The 17,831-nt window shown below is 35.8% G+C and overlaps 1 protein-coding gene across 4 annotated transcripts; it reads left to right on the forward strand.

Annotated features, from left to right (window-relative positions):
- Positions 1 to 142: 142 nt before the first annotated feature.
- dare (NADPH:adrenodoxin oxidoreductase, mitochondrial) lies at positions 143 to 17,462 on the forward strand. Of its 4 annotated transcripts, XM_071691171.1 has the most exons (10): positions 191 to 266; positions 1,322 to 1,452; positions 2,628 to 2,766; positions 4,033 to 4,251; positions 6,534 to 6,749; positions 8,166 to 8,358; positions 10,719 to 10,911; positions 12,420 to 12,598; positions 14,512 to 14,685; positions 15,920 to 17,462. In XM_071691171.1, the coding sequence occupies exons 2-10, from the start codon at positions 1,439 to 1,441 to the stop codon at positions 16,048 to 16,050; spliced, it is 1,458 nt and encodes a 485-aa protein (XP_071547272.1). In that variant the 5' UTR covers positions 191 to 266; positions 1,322 to 1,438; the 3' UTR covers positions 16,051 to 17,462. The 4 variants fall into 4 exon arrangements, with proteins under 4 accessions (XP_071547271.1, XP_071547272.1, XP_071547273.1 ...); XM_071691170.1 differs by lacking the exon at positions 1,322 to 1,452 and having other exon boundaries at positions 143 to 266; XM_071691172.1 differs by lacking the exon at positions 1,322 to 1,452 and having other exon boundaries at positions 238 to 387.
- The last annotated feature ends 369 nt before the right edge of the window (positions 17,463 to 17,831 follow it).

Raw genomic sequence — 17,831 nt, forward strand, 5'->3', positions numbered from 1 at the left:
GGGCAGAATAGTGTCTTCAATTGATATTCTGTTGGAATTTGAAGTCTTATCAGGTCTACAATTAGAGGCATACTGTCACATCCTTTCGTTCTACAATTAGAGACACTTCCTGACATTGCTTGACACTAGGCAAGTTGTGACGTCATAATATTCATGACGTCTTTAATTTACCTTCTCCAGATGACGCAAAGGAAATATGTCAACTCCATGATTTCTTGCTGGTTTATCGTGAATTGCACAACCAAAAAGGAACGGACACGATACTTGTAAATTGCGCTTATATATCTCTGTTCTTTGTCTTAGTTTAGGTCTTACTCCCACACTGTAATTCCTCATTGTTTTAGAACACGCCTTCCAAGATTTTGAATTTCTACCACACTAGTAAGGGTAATTCATCACTTCAGCCTCGCATAAGTATTTCAGTGTAGATTTATACAGAACTGCTTTAAGTACATTCCTTAGTGTACATTAATTAGAGATAATGTTTTGTAAGTCACTTAACGTGGTATGTGATAGCCCACTAAGATGACTTCCTCACAAAGTAGTCATGGGCTTGGTCGGTAGGGGAGAAGTTAAGGGTAAAGAAATGTTAAACATTTGATAATTTAGTTTTGCTTTTGTTAACTCAAATAACTTGGTAAAATGATAATAGATCAATCCTGATCTAACCTAGGTAAAATCATAATAAATCAAGCCTGACTAACCTAGCATATTCTAATAACCCTCTTCACCCAGCGTAACAAAATTTCTCAGTGATTTCTTCTTTTAAGGTACATCTCAAAATCAGCTGTGATAAGATGTTAGTAAGGCGTAATATATTTGATGTGGATTAACTTAACTAGATGGGTCTATAGGTTTTCTTTTTTGCAAATGATGATACTTGACTCTGAACTGTTCTGATCTACATAAATTCTCAAAATTTCTGTGACTATTTAAATTCATGCTTTATACAACAGTTAACAATTATATACATGTCTTGTTTTGTTTATGTTTGGATTTATTAAAGATTATAAAACTCCATTTTTAGGAAAACTTGATAAATCCACGCATGGAAAGTGAATTCTAACCATAGCAAAACTGAATAACTTTGATGTATGACAAATAGGATATATATATATATATATATATATATATATATATATATATATATATATATATATATATATATAAACATAGTATTAATGAGATGGCCTCGATTAGTAACTTTTAGGGTTTTGTCTGCTATATTTCAGATTGAATCTTAACCTAGTTCAGTTGCTGGATACTGACTTGTATTGCTTATTGTCAAGTCCAATAATCTGTGTGATTACATGATTTCTAGGTTTCTGATGTGTTTCCATATCAAAACATTGATGATTATTCACTTAAAATTAAAGCCCAGTTGTGGTCTGTGGCATTACTCGTCAAACATGTAGAATCAAACAGCGGGCCAGTCTGCATGGCAATCCACAGGTTAGTCCATAAAATGTGGGACAGACGACCCCCTGAATACTTATTCAGTTTTAGTCTAATTTGGGGAGATATGTGATTTATTGGTACAATATATTTTGAATTTGAAAACTGTAAAAACTATGTAATCTTATTTGCTCATGTGTATGTTCACCTCAGTATATCATAGTGTTATATGATGAACTGAATGCTAGGTCTTTCATGTAAGGCCAACTCTGTATCTTTTTTTTAACACCAGAAAGTGATAATATTAAGCTGTGGATTTCTGCAGGTTATAAATCAATAGTTACTGTAACTTTTCCAAAAGTCTGGGTAAGGTTCCCAGCATGTCCATAACTAGTCCACTTTTCAAATAGTATCTCTAGTATAGGACTATGATTCTTTTCAGTGGCTTTAGGCATCTAAAGTATTAGGAAAGCTCTTGATGTTTCTGGTTCTTTACCATGCCTCTAGATAGGAGGTCTGTCCATGCTTCTTTAGGATCACAGAACATTCAGTGTTTGTGAATTTTAGCCAATTTATAAGTCCATTATATCAATAGCAGAAAAAGACTCCCTTAAGGAGTCACATACTTGGCAAGGACTCTTTCTCAAAAAATAAATCCTTCCTCTGTAGATATTACTGAGCAAATTCAAGAGTTGCATTGATATGTGTAAAAACATACTGTATTACGATAGGTAATGTACTATTCTAATGTGTAAAAACATACTGTATTATGATAGGTAGTGTACCATTCTAAAGTATTGCTAATATATCTGCAGCAAAATATGTTTTACTAAAACCTTTTCTGCCTAATTGGCTCATCACAAAATCAAAAGTTTTGAAAATATGATAAACTGCAAAAAACAAATCCTTTAACATGAGATATGAAAACCCTTTCAGTATGAAATACAACCTGAAATCTGGTCAGTACCTCAGGGTCCTTTGTGGCCTTCCCCATACACAGCATATGACAGTTAATGTAAAGGAATACTGGAGAGTCTTTTGTAAGATGTTGAAAAGGAATTTTTTAGTTTCATTTTGTGAATGGCATTGTTGTAAGATTGGCTTACAGTAATGAAATAACTAAGGAATTAGATTATAGGTAGTGTGATAAAGAAATGACTTTAATGCCAGTTTAATCTTTGGGCTGAAGCCCAAATAGTATTTCAAAAGTCAAATGTATTTGTTATTTATAGAAAGATGTTGAGTTCTGGGGTGCGTTGCTTCATAGCTCGTCGCTTGAGTACAGGCACTTCTGCTGTCACTCATTTTCCTAAAGTGTGCATTATTGGAAGTGGTCCAGCTGGCTTCTATACTGCACAACAGATACTCAAGGTTTGTTCACCTGTAGTTGTAATTTATCTTGTAGATATTTAGTTTTCCAATGAAATTTTGATATGTTATATTCTCTTTCAAAGGATATATATAATTTTTTTCTGTCCTGGGATTTGGTACAATGGACATGAATACCTAAGAGAACACATACAGATTTGGTCAATAATTGCTGCTTATTTTCCTAACTATGGAGCATAACACCCAGGATTTATCCACCTGTCCATTTAAACAGACTTACTCTGTCATTGCATCTCAAGAAGAATTGTTTGCTATCAACATTGTCTGCCTGATTTAGGAATGTGAAGGTTATAATCAGGCGCCACCACCTTTATCTCTTCCTTCCTTAGTGGTGAATACATTTGTAGTCATTATAGTTGCCCTTCTATGGACCCCCTCAATCAGATCTTTGTGCTTCTATAGGTACAATGATCAAAGTTGAGTAGCAAAATACAGTTTTGTTCTTATGTTTATTGCATATAGTTTGCCAAGTATTCCCTCATCCATATACCATACTAAGTGTACAGTCAATAGCTTTCAGGCATGAAATGACTGCTTTGCACTTTTGTCATATACTTTTGCAGCTGTACTGTAGCTTTGGTATGACAATTATAAAACACTTGAAATAATGATAAAAGAATATTATTTCATATCAAATGGCACAGAGGAGGAAGTATGTGTTATTTTCGTGGCAGAGACAATCAATTTCTAAAGAGCTTTTGTAAATGGTCGTGTGGTAAAATATAACATGAAAAAAAAACAAAAAAATAGATAAATAAAGCATTTGCATTTATTAATGAATTTTTATGTTTAATTTAGGTGCTAGGTTTACAAACTTGTTGGCATTATAAGTACAGTGAGTTTCAAGATCACTGGAAAAATGGTGTAAATTGATAACAATAGCAGAGTTGACAAAAAACCATGTACAGAATCTGTAAAATAATTGATTTATGGCAAAATTGGAAATGTAAAGGAACTGAAAAAAGAGTAAGCATACCAAAGTTTATAAAGGGTTAGGACTTGCTTGCTCCATGATGAGAAAGATAAGTGATATGAAACAAAATAAATGCCAGTGCTAATCATGCAGTACCTTTTGAAGTTCTTTCACACAAGGTGTTATTTTCTCGGTGTTAGTGAAATGTTGTTTACAAATTTACCGAAGCTTTAATTACACTTCTAGTACTTGAAATAAACCCCATCATAAATTTCATATTACTGTGCTACACACTTTACCTTTGACATTCTGCATTATAGTTTTTGTATTTTCAGGGTCATGCAACAGCACAAGTAGATATGTATGAGAAACTGCCAGTTCCTTTTGGCTTGGTTCGTTATGGAGTTGCCCCTGATCATCCAGAGGTGAAGAACTGCATCAATACCTTCACCCAGACTGCTGCTAAAGAGAGGTTTTCATTCCTTGGGAATGTGACCATTGGAAAAGATGTCACCTTCAGTGAGCTCAGGGAGGCTTATCATGCAGTTGTTCTGGTATGTGAAGAATACAGCAAATTCCCATTGTTTCAGGTTAAGTGATTCTGGTTCATCCCTGAACAAGCAAACTTTCATTGTTTTGTTCATTGGGTAGGATCATAGGATCCATTTGAGTTAGAACCCTAAAGGTCTCTATGGTTTGAACTTGAAACACATTACCATTATATGTAATATTGCTACACTATTTGTTTGAATAACAACTGTTTTAGTAGTAGCAGTGATGTTCATGTCCAATCATTGGTAAAGATTACCTCGTGAGATATTGAAAAGTGAAAAGAAAGAAATCTGTTGGAAAAGTTTTATGATAAATGTTCCATTTAGTTACAGTGATGTAATGAAATTTCAAGCCAAACTCAGTTTGTGCAAGCATGGCTGCAAACATCAACATACATAGCAATATTGATAGCACTCATAGTTTATCACAACACTTTCTAGCCCAGACCACCAAAGTTTAGATTTTTTAATCTCATTCTTGACAGTCAAATAGTAGTAATGTGAAAAATGTACTACTGTTCCTAAATTTTGAATGACAGATCATCAAATGCAGTGGTATATGATATGGTTCTCTGAGTTTGGGAGGTAATATGACTATTATATATAGATATTGACCTGAAGTTGTTTGAGGGAAAAATATATTTTACTCCGTTCATGCTCTATATTTGTTTTTTAATATTAAAGGCTCTAGTCATGGACAAAACTCAAAGAGTACATCTTAAGAGAGGGCATTAATGAAGAAATTGGAGCAGAGTAGAAGAGTGTTCTAAGAGTTTTTGAGAAGGTGGAAAACCTACCTTTGAAAAAAGGAATGTCATAGCTTTTAGGAAAAGCATGAGAATGTAACAATATCCAGAGATTTGCAGCATAAGAAAAGAAACAGACATCACACTGGCTAATGGTAGAGGTACACAAGCAGCCTGCTTTTTAGAGTAGAAACAAAGGCAGTAACTATAATAAGAGAAAATAAACCAGTAGAGCAGCTAGGAAAAAGTAGATCAAGTGTTGAGAATAGATTGGAAGAGCTAGATTATCAGAGTGCTTTGAACTTGAGTTCATCATGCAAGTATTTAGAGCTAGAAATGCCCAGAAGTGATAGCATCACTTCATACAAGGATGAATTGATTACTTGTATAACTGAGTTATTTTGAGGAAAAAATATGTAGTATTTGAACTGGACTTTTAGTTTTTAGGGGGCAGACTAAGATATTTGCATAATGTGAAGTTTCCAAGATGGATTTGATGTTATGGTGATACAGTATTTCTATTATGTATAATGGTCTTCATTCTAGTTTTGCCACCTGCGCTGCACAGTATGTATGTGTTAGATAATCTTTATGACAGAACACCTTCCTCATTGTAAATCTTTCAATCTTCTACTTCACAGTCACGCTTCATCCTGCATTACTGTTAACTCCTTATTTCCACTGCTTTAAGTGTTCCATGTATGACCTGCTGCCTTTTTAAATGTGATGTATACTTTTGTGAACTGTAGAAAAATTTAAGCAAAAGGGAAATATTAAGACCAAAATATGACAAATCAGAAAAACATCCATGAACTAATTTTGAGTAAGATTATTGTTTATATGTAGACTTCATATTATATACTTTTATAATGGATCATTTAGTGGGGATGAAGAGGTGAAAGTGGTTGATTTTGAACATTACCTACTTTTACCCATTAGTTTAAGTAATCTTAGTTTTATGTTGTTGCTAGAAACAACAGTATAGTGCTTTGCTGCCACTAGTAATTCTCTCTTCACTTCATGCAGTCTTAACACTCATCTTATATTTCTTTTCTCTTCACTGTAGCATAATTTTTTTCTGATCATTATATATGCTACATTTGCACTTTGTTCTTTATTGAAATGTTTTCTTGCTGAACTCTTACAATACCACTTTTTATAATTATTTTGTATCAGTTTTCTGCCATGTTGAATAATTGGTATATGATTAGAATAGTAATTCTTCATATGTTTTCATGACAGTATTACTGTGCATTAAGTACTTGTCTTCATTCTAATCTCTTCCATGAACAACATTTAAGCACTGACTACTAAAAGTTCATTATTCCACTCTTTCCTGCATATATTTAACACTTGGTTCATTCTTGCCACTGTACCATAAATCACTTAGTATGTCATCTTAATTTACAGACTGTGCCTCTTTTCAATCAGGAATAAAAATGAATAGTATCATATCATCAACAATTATGGTAGTCAAAATCTTGTCAAAATTATCCTTACATCTGTAACGTGAGCTAATTAATTATAATACCTTTCCAGGCATATGGTGCTGCTCAAGACCGAAGACTAAACATCCCGGGAGAATCGTTACCTAATGTATTATCTGCTCAGCAGTTTGTTGGTTGGTATAATGGTTTACCTGAGAATGTCAACTTGAAACTTAACCTGGATGTAGAGTCAGTGGCAATTATTGGCCAAGGAAATGTTGGTCTGGATGTAGCCCGAATTTTACTCACACCTGTTGACATGTTACGGGTTAGTTTTGCTTGTGTTTCTCAGAATGTTTTTGCCATACTATAATCATAATATCTTTTGTGCTTCTCTGTAAGGTAAGATGTTTTGTTCTATATCAGGAACTTTTGAATTGCATTTTTCTCATCAGTAGGAGGTTAAAGCACCATTTCACTCCCCCCAAAAAAGAAAAAAATAATACAGTTTATCCATGATTTTCTTTCCCCTTCACAATGATCATGAGGGTAGCAGATGCTCATTTATGAAGCTAAACAATGGTATAGCAAAATGCTTGAGCCTTTGATATCATGTGAGGTGGTGCCAAGCAACCCATCACCCATGATAATTTTCATAACATTTCTTTTGGTGCATTATACATGACAGCTAGAGACAGGGTGTGAACAAATGTGGCCTCTTTGTCTGTATTCCTGGCACTACCTCGCTGAAGCAGGGGATAGCGATGCTGTTTTCATGTAGGGATGGGAAGTGACAGGAATGGGTGAAGACAAGCAAGAATGAATATGTACATGTGTATGTATGTAGTGTCTGTGTATGTGTGTGTATATGTATGTATATGTCGATATGTATACGTGCATATGTGGATGTTTATGTATATACATGTGTATATGAGTGGATGGGCCATTCTTTGTCTGTTTCCTGGCACTACCTTGCTAATGCATTGAAGAATGTGTAGAAAGCCAGAATGTTAGCTCGAAGAGCAAAAATGGGTATGTTTGAAGGAATAGTGGTTCCACAATATTATATGGTTGCAAGGCATGGGATATAGATAGGGTTGTGCAGAGGAGGGTGGATGTGTTGGAAATGAGATGGTTGAGGACAGTATGTGGTGTAAGGTGGTTTGATCAAGTAAGTAATGAAAGGGTAAGAAAGATGCGTGGTAATAAAAAGAGTGTGGTTGAGAGAGCAGAAGAGGATGTATTGAAATGGTTTAATCACATGGAGAGAATGAGTGAGGAAAGATTGACAAAGAGGATATATGTGTCAGAGGTAGAGGAAACAAGGAGAAGTGGGAGACCAAATTGGAGGTGGAAGGATGGAGTGAAAAAGATTTTGAGCTTGAACATGCAGGAGGGTGAAAGGCGTGCAAGGAATAGAGTGAATTGGAACGATGTGGTATATATATATATATATATATATATATATATATATATATATATATATATATATATATATATATATATATATATTATTGATATTTATATATATTTATTTGTTTGCATAGTAGATAACCAGTTGTTTAGAGTAGTTTTATGATTATTTCATTTTTTAACTTGGAAGTTTCACTTGTTCTTTGCTTTCACTTAAAAATTGATATGTAGGCTGTTGCAACTAATTTTTACTCATGTTAATGAGCAGAAAGAAGTCTTTTTCCTTGTTTTACAGAATTAGTGTCGAGTAATTAGTATTCTGAAAACACAGAAAACGGATATTCCCGAGAATGTATTGGAGAACCTAAACAAGAGCCACGTGAGACATGTGACCCTTGTTGGTCGGCGGGGACCTGAGCATGTTGCTTTCACTATCAAGGAGCTGAGAGAGATGGTCAACTTGGTGGGATGTAGACCACACCTTAGACAAGAGGATTATCAACATTTGAGAGGTCTCATACCAAGTAAGTCATAGGAGAGCTCAGACATCTAACAAACAGTTTGATGGTAATGGGAAACCCTTGATGTATTGGAATGCCACTGATGTTCATTTTTTTTTTTTTTTTTTTTTTTTTTTTGCCGCTGTCTCCCGCGTTTGCGAGGTAGCGCAAGGAAACAGACGAAAGAAATGGCCCAACCCACCCCCATACACATGTATATACATACGTCCACACACGCAAAATATACATACCTACACAGCTTTCCATGGTTTACCCCGGATGCTTCACATGCCCCGATTCAATCCACTGACATCACGTCAACCTCGATATACCACATCGCTCCAATTCACTCTATTCCTTGCCCTCCTTTCACCCTCCTGCATGTTCAGGCCCTGATCACACAAAATCTTTTTCACTCCATCTTTCCACCTCCAATTTGGTCTCCCTCTTCTCCTCGTTCCCTCCACCTCCGACACATATATCCTCTTGGTCAATCTTTCCTCACTCATTCTCTCCATGTGCCCAAACCATTTCAAAACACCCTCTTCTGCTCTCTCAACCACGCTCTTTTTATTTCCACACATCTCTCTTACCCTTACGTTACTTACTCGATCAAACCACCTCACACCACACATTGTCCTCAAACATCTCATTTCCAGCACATCCATCCTCCTGCGCACAACTCTATCCATAGCCCACGCCTCGCAACCATACAACATTGTTGGAACCACTATTCCTTCAAACATACCCATTTTTGCTTTCCGAGATAATGTTCTCGACTTCCACACATTCTTCAAGGCTCCCAGAATTTTTGCCCCCTCCCCCACCCTATGATCCACTTCCGCTTCCATGGTTCCATCCGCTGCCAGATCCACTCCCAGATATCTAAAACACTTCACTTCCTCCAGTTTTTCTCCATTCAAACTCACCTCCCAATTGACTTGACCCTCAACCCTACTATACCTAATAACCTTGCTCTTATTCACATTTACTCTTAACTTTCTTCTTTCACACACTTTACCAAACTCAGTCACCAGCTTCTGCAGTTTCTCACATGAATCAGCCACCAGCGCTGTATCATCAGCAAACAACAACTGACTCACTTCCCAAGCTCTCTCATCCCCAACAGACTTCATACTTGCCCCTTTCCAAAACTCTTGCATTCACCTCCTTAACAACCCCATCCATAAACAAATTAAACAACCATGGAGACATCACACACCCCTGCCGCAAACCTACATTCACTGAGAAGCAATCACTTTCCTCTCTCCTACACGTACACATGCCTTACATCCTCGATAAAAACTTTTCACTGCTTCTAACAACTTGCCTCCCACACCATATATTCTTAGTACCTTCCTCAGAGCATCTCTATCAACTCTATCATATGCCTTCTCCAGATCCATAAATGCTACATACAAATCCATTTGCTTTTCTAAGTATTTCTCACATACATTCTTCAAAGCAAACACCTGATCCAGACATCCTCTACCACTTCTGAAACCACACTGCTCTTCCCCAATCTGATGCTCTGTACATGCCTTCACCCTCTCAATCAATGTTCATATGGATGGGTAAAATGAATCGGGTCTACCAGGGGAGCTAGGGGCCTTAGATGGTCTGGTCCTGCTGCAGTTTGTGCTTTCCCTTTCATTTGGAACAAAGATGGCTTGTCCTTGTCTGCTCCTCTTCAGAAATATTTGAAGAGAGAAAGGAAGCCTGAGAGAACTTGTTAAGACATTTGATGAAAAAAGAGGAGGTATATGTTGCACTTGGGGAGAGATATTTAATCTCACCTGGTAGCTTCGCTTTAATGAAACAAAAAAGAATTCTGACAGATATGATGTAAGACTTCCAGCTACCATTCTGAAATTTAAGATAAAATTTACTTGGGCAGTTGCTGCCTAACCTTTTTTCTTTTCATAACATTCACAGTGCATTTAGATGAAACGAAAGAGTGTGAGAGAATATGGTTTTAAGAGGTATGAATTTATATATTTTATTAGATCATGCAAAAGTGAGTGTAATATATAAGATGAGGCAACAATGGTCTCTTTCTCAGATGCTGTTTATATTGTTTCAACAACATAAACTTCTTATAGACAGTTTGTTAATTTTATAGAGATATCCTTTCAGACCTTAAGATAACTTAAGTGTACAGTGCCTGCATTCCTTGTGACAAACACTCTGATTACTTTACTTGATTATGAGATCGATCTCAAGTCTCATGGATTATGAATTCAAATAACTGTCCATGGACCAGGATTTCAATATAAAAGTATATGCATACAATATAGAAATTTTGATATGTGCAGTAAATCTAACTTTATATTTCACCACTTATACATTAGTCAAAAGGAATAACACTCTTTCCCCATTATCAGATTTGCCTCGGCCCCGAAAGAGATTACTCGAACTTCTAGCTAAGACTGCTTTGGATGGACCAGACTCCAAGCTTGCTTCTGCTTGGGCTGCTGCAGAAAAGAAATGGAGTCTTCGATTTTTACTCAGTCCAGTTGAAGTACTTGCAACAGCTGATGGCCAAGCTGTGTGTGGAGTGAAGTTAGCAAAGAATAGGTACATGGAGAGAATTGATGAACATTTAATTCATACTGGAATCTTTTTCCTAGGAAGCTTACATTCAAGTTACGCAAGCAATGTATCTTATAATTGCAGGAGTAATATGAACAAAGAAAATTGTGATTATTTTGATTTTAAGTAAAAATAGAGTAATGTGGCTACTCATTTATTGACAAAGGAAAATCTGATGTTAATAAAAAAGGAAAGCAGCATTGCGATTCATCTGTAGGAATATACTGAGACAAGACAGCCCAGGAGCAGAGAATTATGGGTGTTTCTTTTCATGTGGCTGTTAAACTCAAAGATCCTGTAATTGAAATTAAAACCAATTGAAATCATACCAGTTACAAAATGTAACTTTTATAGATAACTGAGCTAAGGCAATGAGTAAGACCTGGTACCAACATATGTGTGAAGGGGCTTGGAAGGGGATCCTGTTTCTGTCCTCTTGGCCAGTTAGATTTGGTCTAGCATTTGAAAGTACATGAAAACAATTACTCAATTCTGAGATGCCCCAGCATAAAAGAATAATTGTGTTGCCTGATTTGCCAACATGACTAACTGCTTGTTCATTTCCATGGTTCTTGAGAATGGCAATGATATATCAAGTTTGGAATTAATACCTCTAGCCTGAAATGAAGTTATTCAAATTATGTGTCTCCACTACACTACTCTCACAAGTCTTCAGCCTATGCCCAGTGTTATAAAATTTAGTGTGAATGGCCATACTTGTAGAATTGCTTCTTACTTTTTCACTTTATGTTGCTTTGTTATGTGAGGCCAATGCCTCCGGTGTTTTATCCAATTTACTTGTTCATGTTATCCCACTGTGTACACACCGTATGAATAACCATCAAATGTAACCTGTTTTTGTTCCAATTTGCATTTTGTGGCTGATGTTAATGGTGCCATAGATGGACATAGAGTTCACTCACACTTCTGATGTTAAATATGGTCAAAAAGGCTATAATTCAATTCAATAATTATGTCATATGTCTTTTACATCATAATTGTTTAAGCACAAAATAAGAATGGTTGCTGTGGAGGAAAACTACCAATCCTTATCCTCTAATTGATCATGTGCAGCTTTACAGCTTTATTTGTTTTAATACAATGGTGTGATAGAATTACCTGAAGTAGTCTTTGCATATAGTGTCCCACCTACCCTGTCCAGCTATGGGACTGAACCTATATCTCATAGGTACTGAATGTACAATGCTTACTCTCTGCTATAATTTACCTTCAGGACAGTCAAAACAGTGAAAATATGTATATTTCATTTTCCTGAGAACACAATAAGGCAAATTTTACATGATGCTATCCTGGTTATAATTAGTTTTATTACTGAATAATGCACTGAAATGGTTAATGCAATTCTCAGATGATAAAAGATCACTCTTCTGTAATTCTATCTTTCACAGATATCATCATGGGCATATTTCCTTTCACATTTGCTTTCTAACACTAGTTTGGTTTTATGATAGATATTATCTATATTTTTACAGGCTTAAAGGTGAGGGGGTCAACCAGAGAGCTATGCCTACTGATGAGACAGAAACACTCGAGTGTGGCTTGCTACTTCGGAGCATAGGCTATAAGGGTGTTAGTGTAGATCCTTCTCTGCCATTTGACTGGCAAACTGGGACTATAAGCAATGATAATGGAAGAGTTATTGGTCATAATGGTAAGATTATGAAATTATTTTGAAAGAGAAAGTGTTTGCATGATAAAGGAAATAATATGGAGTGTTCCTTTTGGGGACATACTGTTTCACCCATTTTGTGTAATTTTATGACAAAATGACAAAGCTACATTTGCTGGTGTTTATTTTGTAGAAGTGATTAGTATTATTTTATGTTCTAACTCAGTTAGTTGTTACTGTCATATAAATCTGAGGGTACATGAGAAGTGGAAATGTAAATATTTGTATTCAGGAGCCAGAACTGCTCAGGAAGAGGTATAATTTTTGTGTGCTAGTTGCTGTTTATTCCTTCCACCACAGAACTCAATTCATTATTCATACGTGTACACTGGACTTTTGTGGTACAAGCAGGTGCCCATTTTTTGTGTTTAAACGCTGCAAACTTGAGAGGGTTACACTTCTGTCTGCACAGTTTCATTTGATAAGCTTTAATTCTTTAAGAAAAAAAAGTAGTTCAGCAAGTTATATACTAGGATATGATTTCTTGGTTAATTTACATTCCCGTCCCAACAACCGTTTCTATGGAGTTCCTGCATCACACAGAAAGCTGGTGATATTGTGTTTGTCTGTGTGAGGTGAGTGCAGAACAATTAAAAAGTTAGTGCTCACTGTCCTCAGCAAGAATGTTGCATCTTGGCTATGATTATTCCTGTTACATATTGACACTGTACATATAATGTGGAGATGGTGTTCAGAGCACAGACAAGAAAGTGTCTCTCATACCTTTGGTGTATAGTTTCAGATGAATGTATGCTTGGTGGGTGTAGATTTTAAGACTGGGTTCAGAAGGTGATTGATTAGTGTTTATTGAGTCAATTCAGTGTGGTCAGTATGTATGGATGATGGTGAGGTGACTGAGGATAGGCAGAATGCCTGTATTGTGCCAAATTAAAGGCATTAAAGAAAATATGTTAAATCTTACAACCTCTCAGCAGGAAAGTTACAGAATTGATAAGTCTTCAAGACTACCTTGGAACATATCAGAAGTAAATCAGACAAAAGTATATGACAACCCAACCAGGAAGCTAGAACAAGTATTCAGTGTACTGCTAGGAGAAATAAGAAACGTGCATGGAACAACTAAAGAAACGTAAAAGAGAAAACTTGACTGATGTTTGAAATCAATCCCTGATGAATCAAGAACTGATAATTATGTCATGCAGGCGGCAGCTGAAATGAATAGTTTCATACATCAACGAAGTGCTAACCCTGCCATTTAGGCTAAATCTCTTTATAGGAAGGGACTCTGTGTAAGCGTTAATCACTGATTCAGGCAAATGACTGAATTCTATAGCCCAGGTATGGAATTTCTTGTGATTTGTTTTTTGTCTAATGACTACTCATGCAGTGTGGGATATTGCTTCATACCTGGTTAATCGAGGCCTACCTACTGGATTTGACCAAATGGCTTTACAAAAGTTAACCTTGGTCATAGGGAGTTTATAGATAACCTTGGGGAAAACATTCAGTGTTTTCCTTGCATCCCTTCATTTGAGGTAAGGACTTAGTGGACATACCTTCCTTATCCCTGTTTGTCTTAGAATTTGGCTGAATGTTGAATTGATTGTTGAGACCCTGCCTCAAGATGTTAAAAATCATTATCGCTCTAAGACATAGAGATTTAAGCTTGGGCAGTATGCACACTACTATCTCTTAACATGTCCATTATGCATTTCATTGTCCCCCGTATGGACATGAGAGAAGTTTAATGAATACAGTTGTATAGCTGAGTGGTGGAGACTGAGGAAGTAATCGTAAAAGCATTAGGCCATAGTAGTTTTATGAGCAGTAGAAAAGTTTACTTCTTAGGCATATGTTCCAACACCTGACTTATTTATCTTCCAATTACATATATTTTCACATTTCTTTGATTAATTGCAGTATTATCTTTACAGGAATATATGTTAGTGGATGGATAGGCACTGGTCCTGTTGGTGTAATTTTGTCTACCATGACAAGTGGTTTCAACACTGGAAAGGCTGTTGTGGCAGACATAGAAGCTGGTCTAGTAAATATCTTAGAGCCACGAGGTGGAAAGATAGATGTGCTGAATATTTTGAAAAAGAGAGGTTAGTACAGTACATTTTTTTCTGTTTTCCATGTTTAGGTGTAACTACTGTACCTGCTTTAGTTTTATCCAAATAGATCATCAAGTATAGAGTTCAGTGGGAATTCAAAATCAAAATGAAATTTCATTTAAAATGGTCTTCCACTAAGCAGTGGGGTAATGCATACAATCTCTCATGTATCCTTATTCCTGTTTAGTTTCAAGTACTTTTCCATCCGTACATCCCTTCATCCACATACTCCTTTAGTGTTGATCTCATCCTAGCTTTCATCATACCGTGTTGATCAGCCATATGCCAAAACATCGTAGCATTCCAATATTCACTTTTTCACTCCTTTCCTTGATTTATGTCTTTCTTTGATTATTATCATCTCTCATTGTTCTCTCTTCTTATTTCCATATCCCATTACTTGGAAATCTAGAGTCATAGCCTACATTCTGTCTACCATTCAACTGCCCTCATATCAACTCATTTTTCTCTGATTTACCATTCAGAGGCAATAGGAGTCAGTGCCATGGCCTTAGATTGGAATGTTTGAGCTCAAAATATCTTTTTCCTGCAATCAAGACCCTCAAGAAGGTGATTCTCACAGGTACTGGTTTCCATTGATGAGTGATTATCATAGCTCCAAAATGAGTAAAACAACCCTTGTGCAAGAGGCTACTGTGACGTGTCAGATCTATTAGGAGATTCTGTAGTCTCATAGACCACCCTCACCTTTCTATGTGTGATTGGCTGAGAATGTATGAACACAAGACAGATATGCACATCACCCACGGTGCTTAAAGCTGATTGCTTACTCTTGGGGCTTTTCTGTGTAATAAATCATGGATATTTTATATATAGTTTTAAGATTTTGTATGCATACACTTTCATGTGACTAAGTGGGTAAAGACGGGAAAGTGACTTTCCTAATCAAACAATATCGAAAAATGGCAACCGGTCTCCCTCTTTTTCTATATTTTTTTCTGAATAAAGAAATGGGGTAAGTGTATGTTGCATTATCTTCTTTTTATTGGAATAAGTGGCAACTGCTTGACTTTATTTTTTCTTTACAAAACAATTTTATTTTCTAGCAGTGTTTGTAGTGTTGCAGTCTACTTGTAAATGTGATGTTGTTCTTAGTTTTTGTTAAAGATTGTTTAGCAGTATCATCCAGTTCTAAAGAAAATGTTAAGCTCTATTCTTTTGGTGTCATGTCCGAGCCATTATTATTATCATTTTGTTTTTGCAGGTGTTCAGCCAGTGTCATTTGATCAGTGGACTCGTTTGGATTGCTATGAAGTAGAAAATGGAACTAGATTTGGAAAACCTCGTGAAAAGATTACTGATATAAAGCAAATGCTAGATATTGTACATCCATGAGGATTTATGAGACAGTGTATAATGTAACTGGTAACCTACCCAGGGTAGTCAAAGAAGTTTTATCTGGGCCATATCACGTGCATATTGTATTTTTTTGGTTCACCACATGTGGAAGAGACATGTGGTATGTTGTTAGTCTTGATGGTACATTCTTTTATGTTAAAGTATATTTTGATATTTTAGAGTTATCAGAATTACACAAACAATCTGATATAAACCAGTAAACTTTTCTTGACATGTTTTTCTTCATATGCGGGTAACCTTATTACATTTTCATAATGTCTGTGGAAGGTTATTCATACTTTTCTGTTTTCATGTCTTCGTCATTCACTTGACCATGGAGCATTTAGTGTTTTCTGTGTTATATAGAATATTGATAGATGTAATATACAGTATATTAAAACTTCGATTGCATCTGGTTTGTTGACGATTATTGTGTACAGTTTTTCTTTTTTCATGAAACATTACTGTGTTCATGCTTATATCTGCATTATGAACAAATTGATGATAATGATAATACTGTAAACAACTTATTGGCTACCAAGATATGATACACAGAATACTCTGAATGTAGCCATATAGTACAGTGGTCCATCCTTCTAGGTTAATGGGATATTGCAGTATAAAGACCTTTGAATATCTGTAAATCTTATGTGGTTATGGGCAAGGGTTAATTATAGATTTTAATTACCTATGTATTCAGGCAATAATGGGAGTAGACTCAGAGGAAAAGCTCAAAATAGTAAAGAAGGAGTGATTATTGAGTTATGTAACATCAGTGTACTCTGGTGAAACTCAAAGAGATACTTGGCAGCTCTTCTGAACCCAACTTTGGTATGGCTGGGACAGCATAGCAGTATCTTCTCATATTCATATTCATGTTAGACTATTCTAATACTTAATGGAGAGACTTGTTTCTGTTAAATGAAAGTGGATTTGGCACAGCAAAACAGGTCATTATCGTCATGAACACGGTAAGATGGAAATATTTTTGTGTAACTCCTGCAAACAACTGTAATGAATGCTCAAGGAATGACACTGGATGCAGAATTTACTCATTTATAAAAGTGAATGATAATTTTCCTTTTAGCATTATAATAAACAATTATGAGCAACCCATTCAGGATGTAAAACAAAAGTTGAACAGAGCTTTAGGTTAAACAGTTGAAAATACTAAAACTAAATCTAGAACATGCAAATGTCACTATCTTCATCTAATTACATCAAATATGTATCATTACTTAATTTGCGATATCATGGGTTAGATCTGATGTACACAACATCCTCAACCCATATGCACAGAGTGTCTAAGGGAATCAGACTTCCACATAAAAAGTTAGGGACTTCTACTTAAAGAGTGTTTATTACTTTTCACATGAGCTTATAAAAATCCAACAAAAATAGGTTTTGAACTTTGCAATTTTATTTCAACCAATGAAACACAAGTCTTCATTAACGAGATGCCAGAATTACAATAACTTGTCAGCAGTCGTCGAATCATCTATCAAAAAATCACTCTCAGGAGGCATTGCAAAGACAAAATTAGGTCAGGAGTTTTGTCACTCCATGACCCTGTCATGAACCGTGATCTGTACAGGTTCTCAGAGGGAGGGTATGTTTTTTCTTTTGCCATCCTCAGTTACCTATATACCACTGACAACACTGACATAATCATGACCTAAAAACACAGTACAGTCAATGCACCTAGAAGAGCTGAACAGAGTGTGAGTAGTAGAGGTGTAGTGTACCGGTACCGCTTGAAGGAGTATGTCAGCTCCGAT

Source organism: Panulirus ornatus, chromosome 50 (genome assembly GCF_036320965.1).
Source record: "Panulirus ornatus isolate Po-2019 chromosome 50, ASM3632096v1, whole genome shotgun sequence".
Taxonomy (NCBI): Eukaryota; Metazoa; Arthropoda; class Malacostraca; order Decapoda; family Palinuridae; genus Panulirus; species Panulirus ornatus.

Coding starts and splice junctions, on each gene's coding strand:
- dare (XM_071691170.1), top strand. CDS start 154: ATGACGTCTTTAATTTACCTTCTCCAGATGACGCAAAGGAAATATGTC. Junction 4,252..6,533: donor CTTATCATGCAGTTGTTCTG/GTATGTGAAGAA, acceptor ATACCTTTCCAG/GCATATGGTGCTGCTCAAGA. Junction 14,686..15,919: donor GAATATTTTGAAAAAGAGAG/GTTAGTACAGTA, acceptor TTGTTTTTGCAG/GTGTTCAGCCAGTGTCATTT.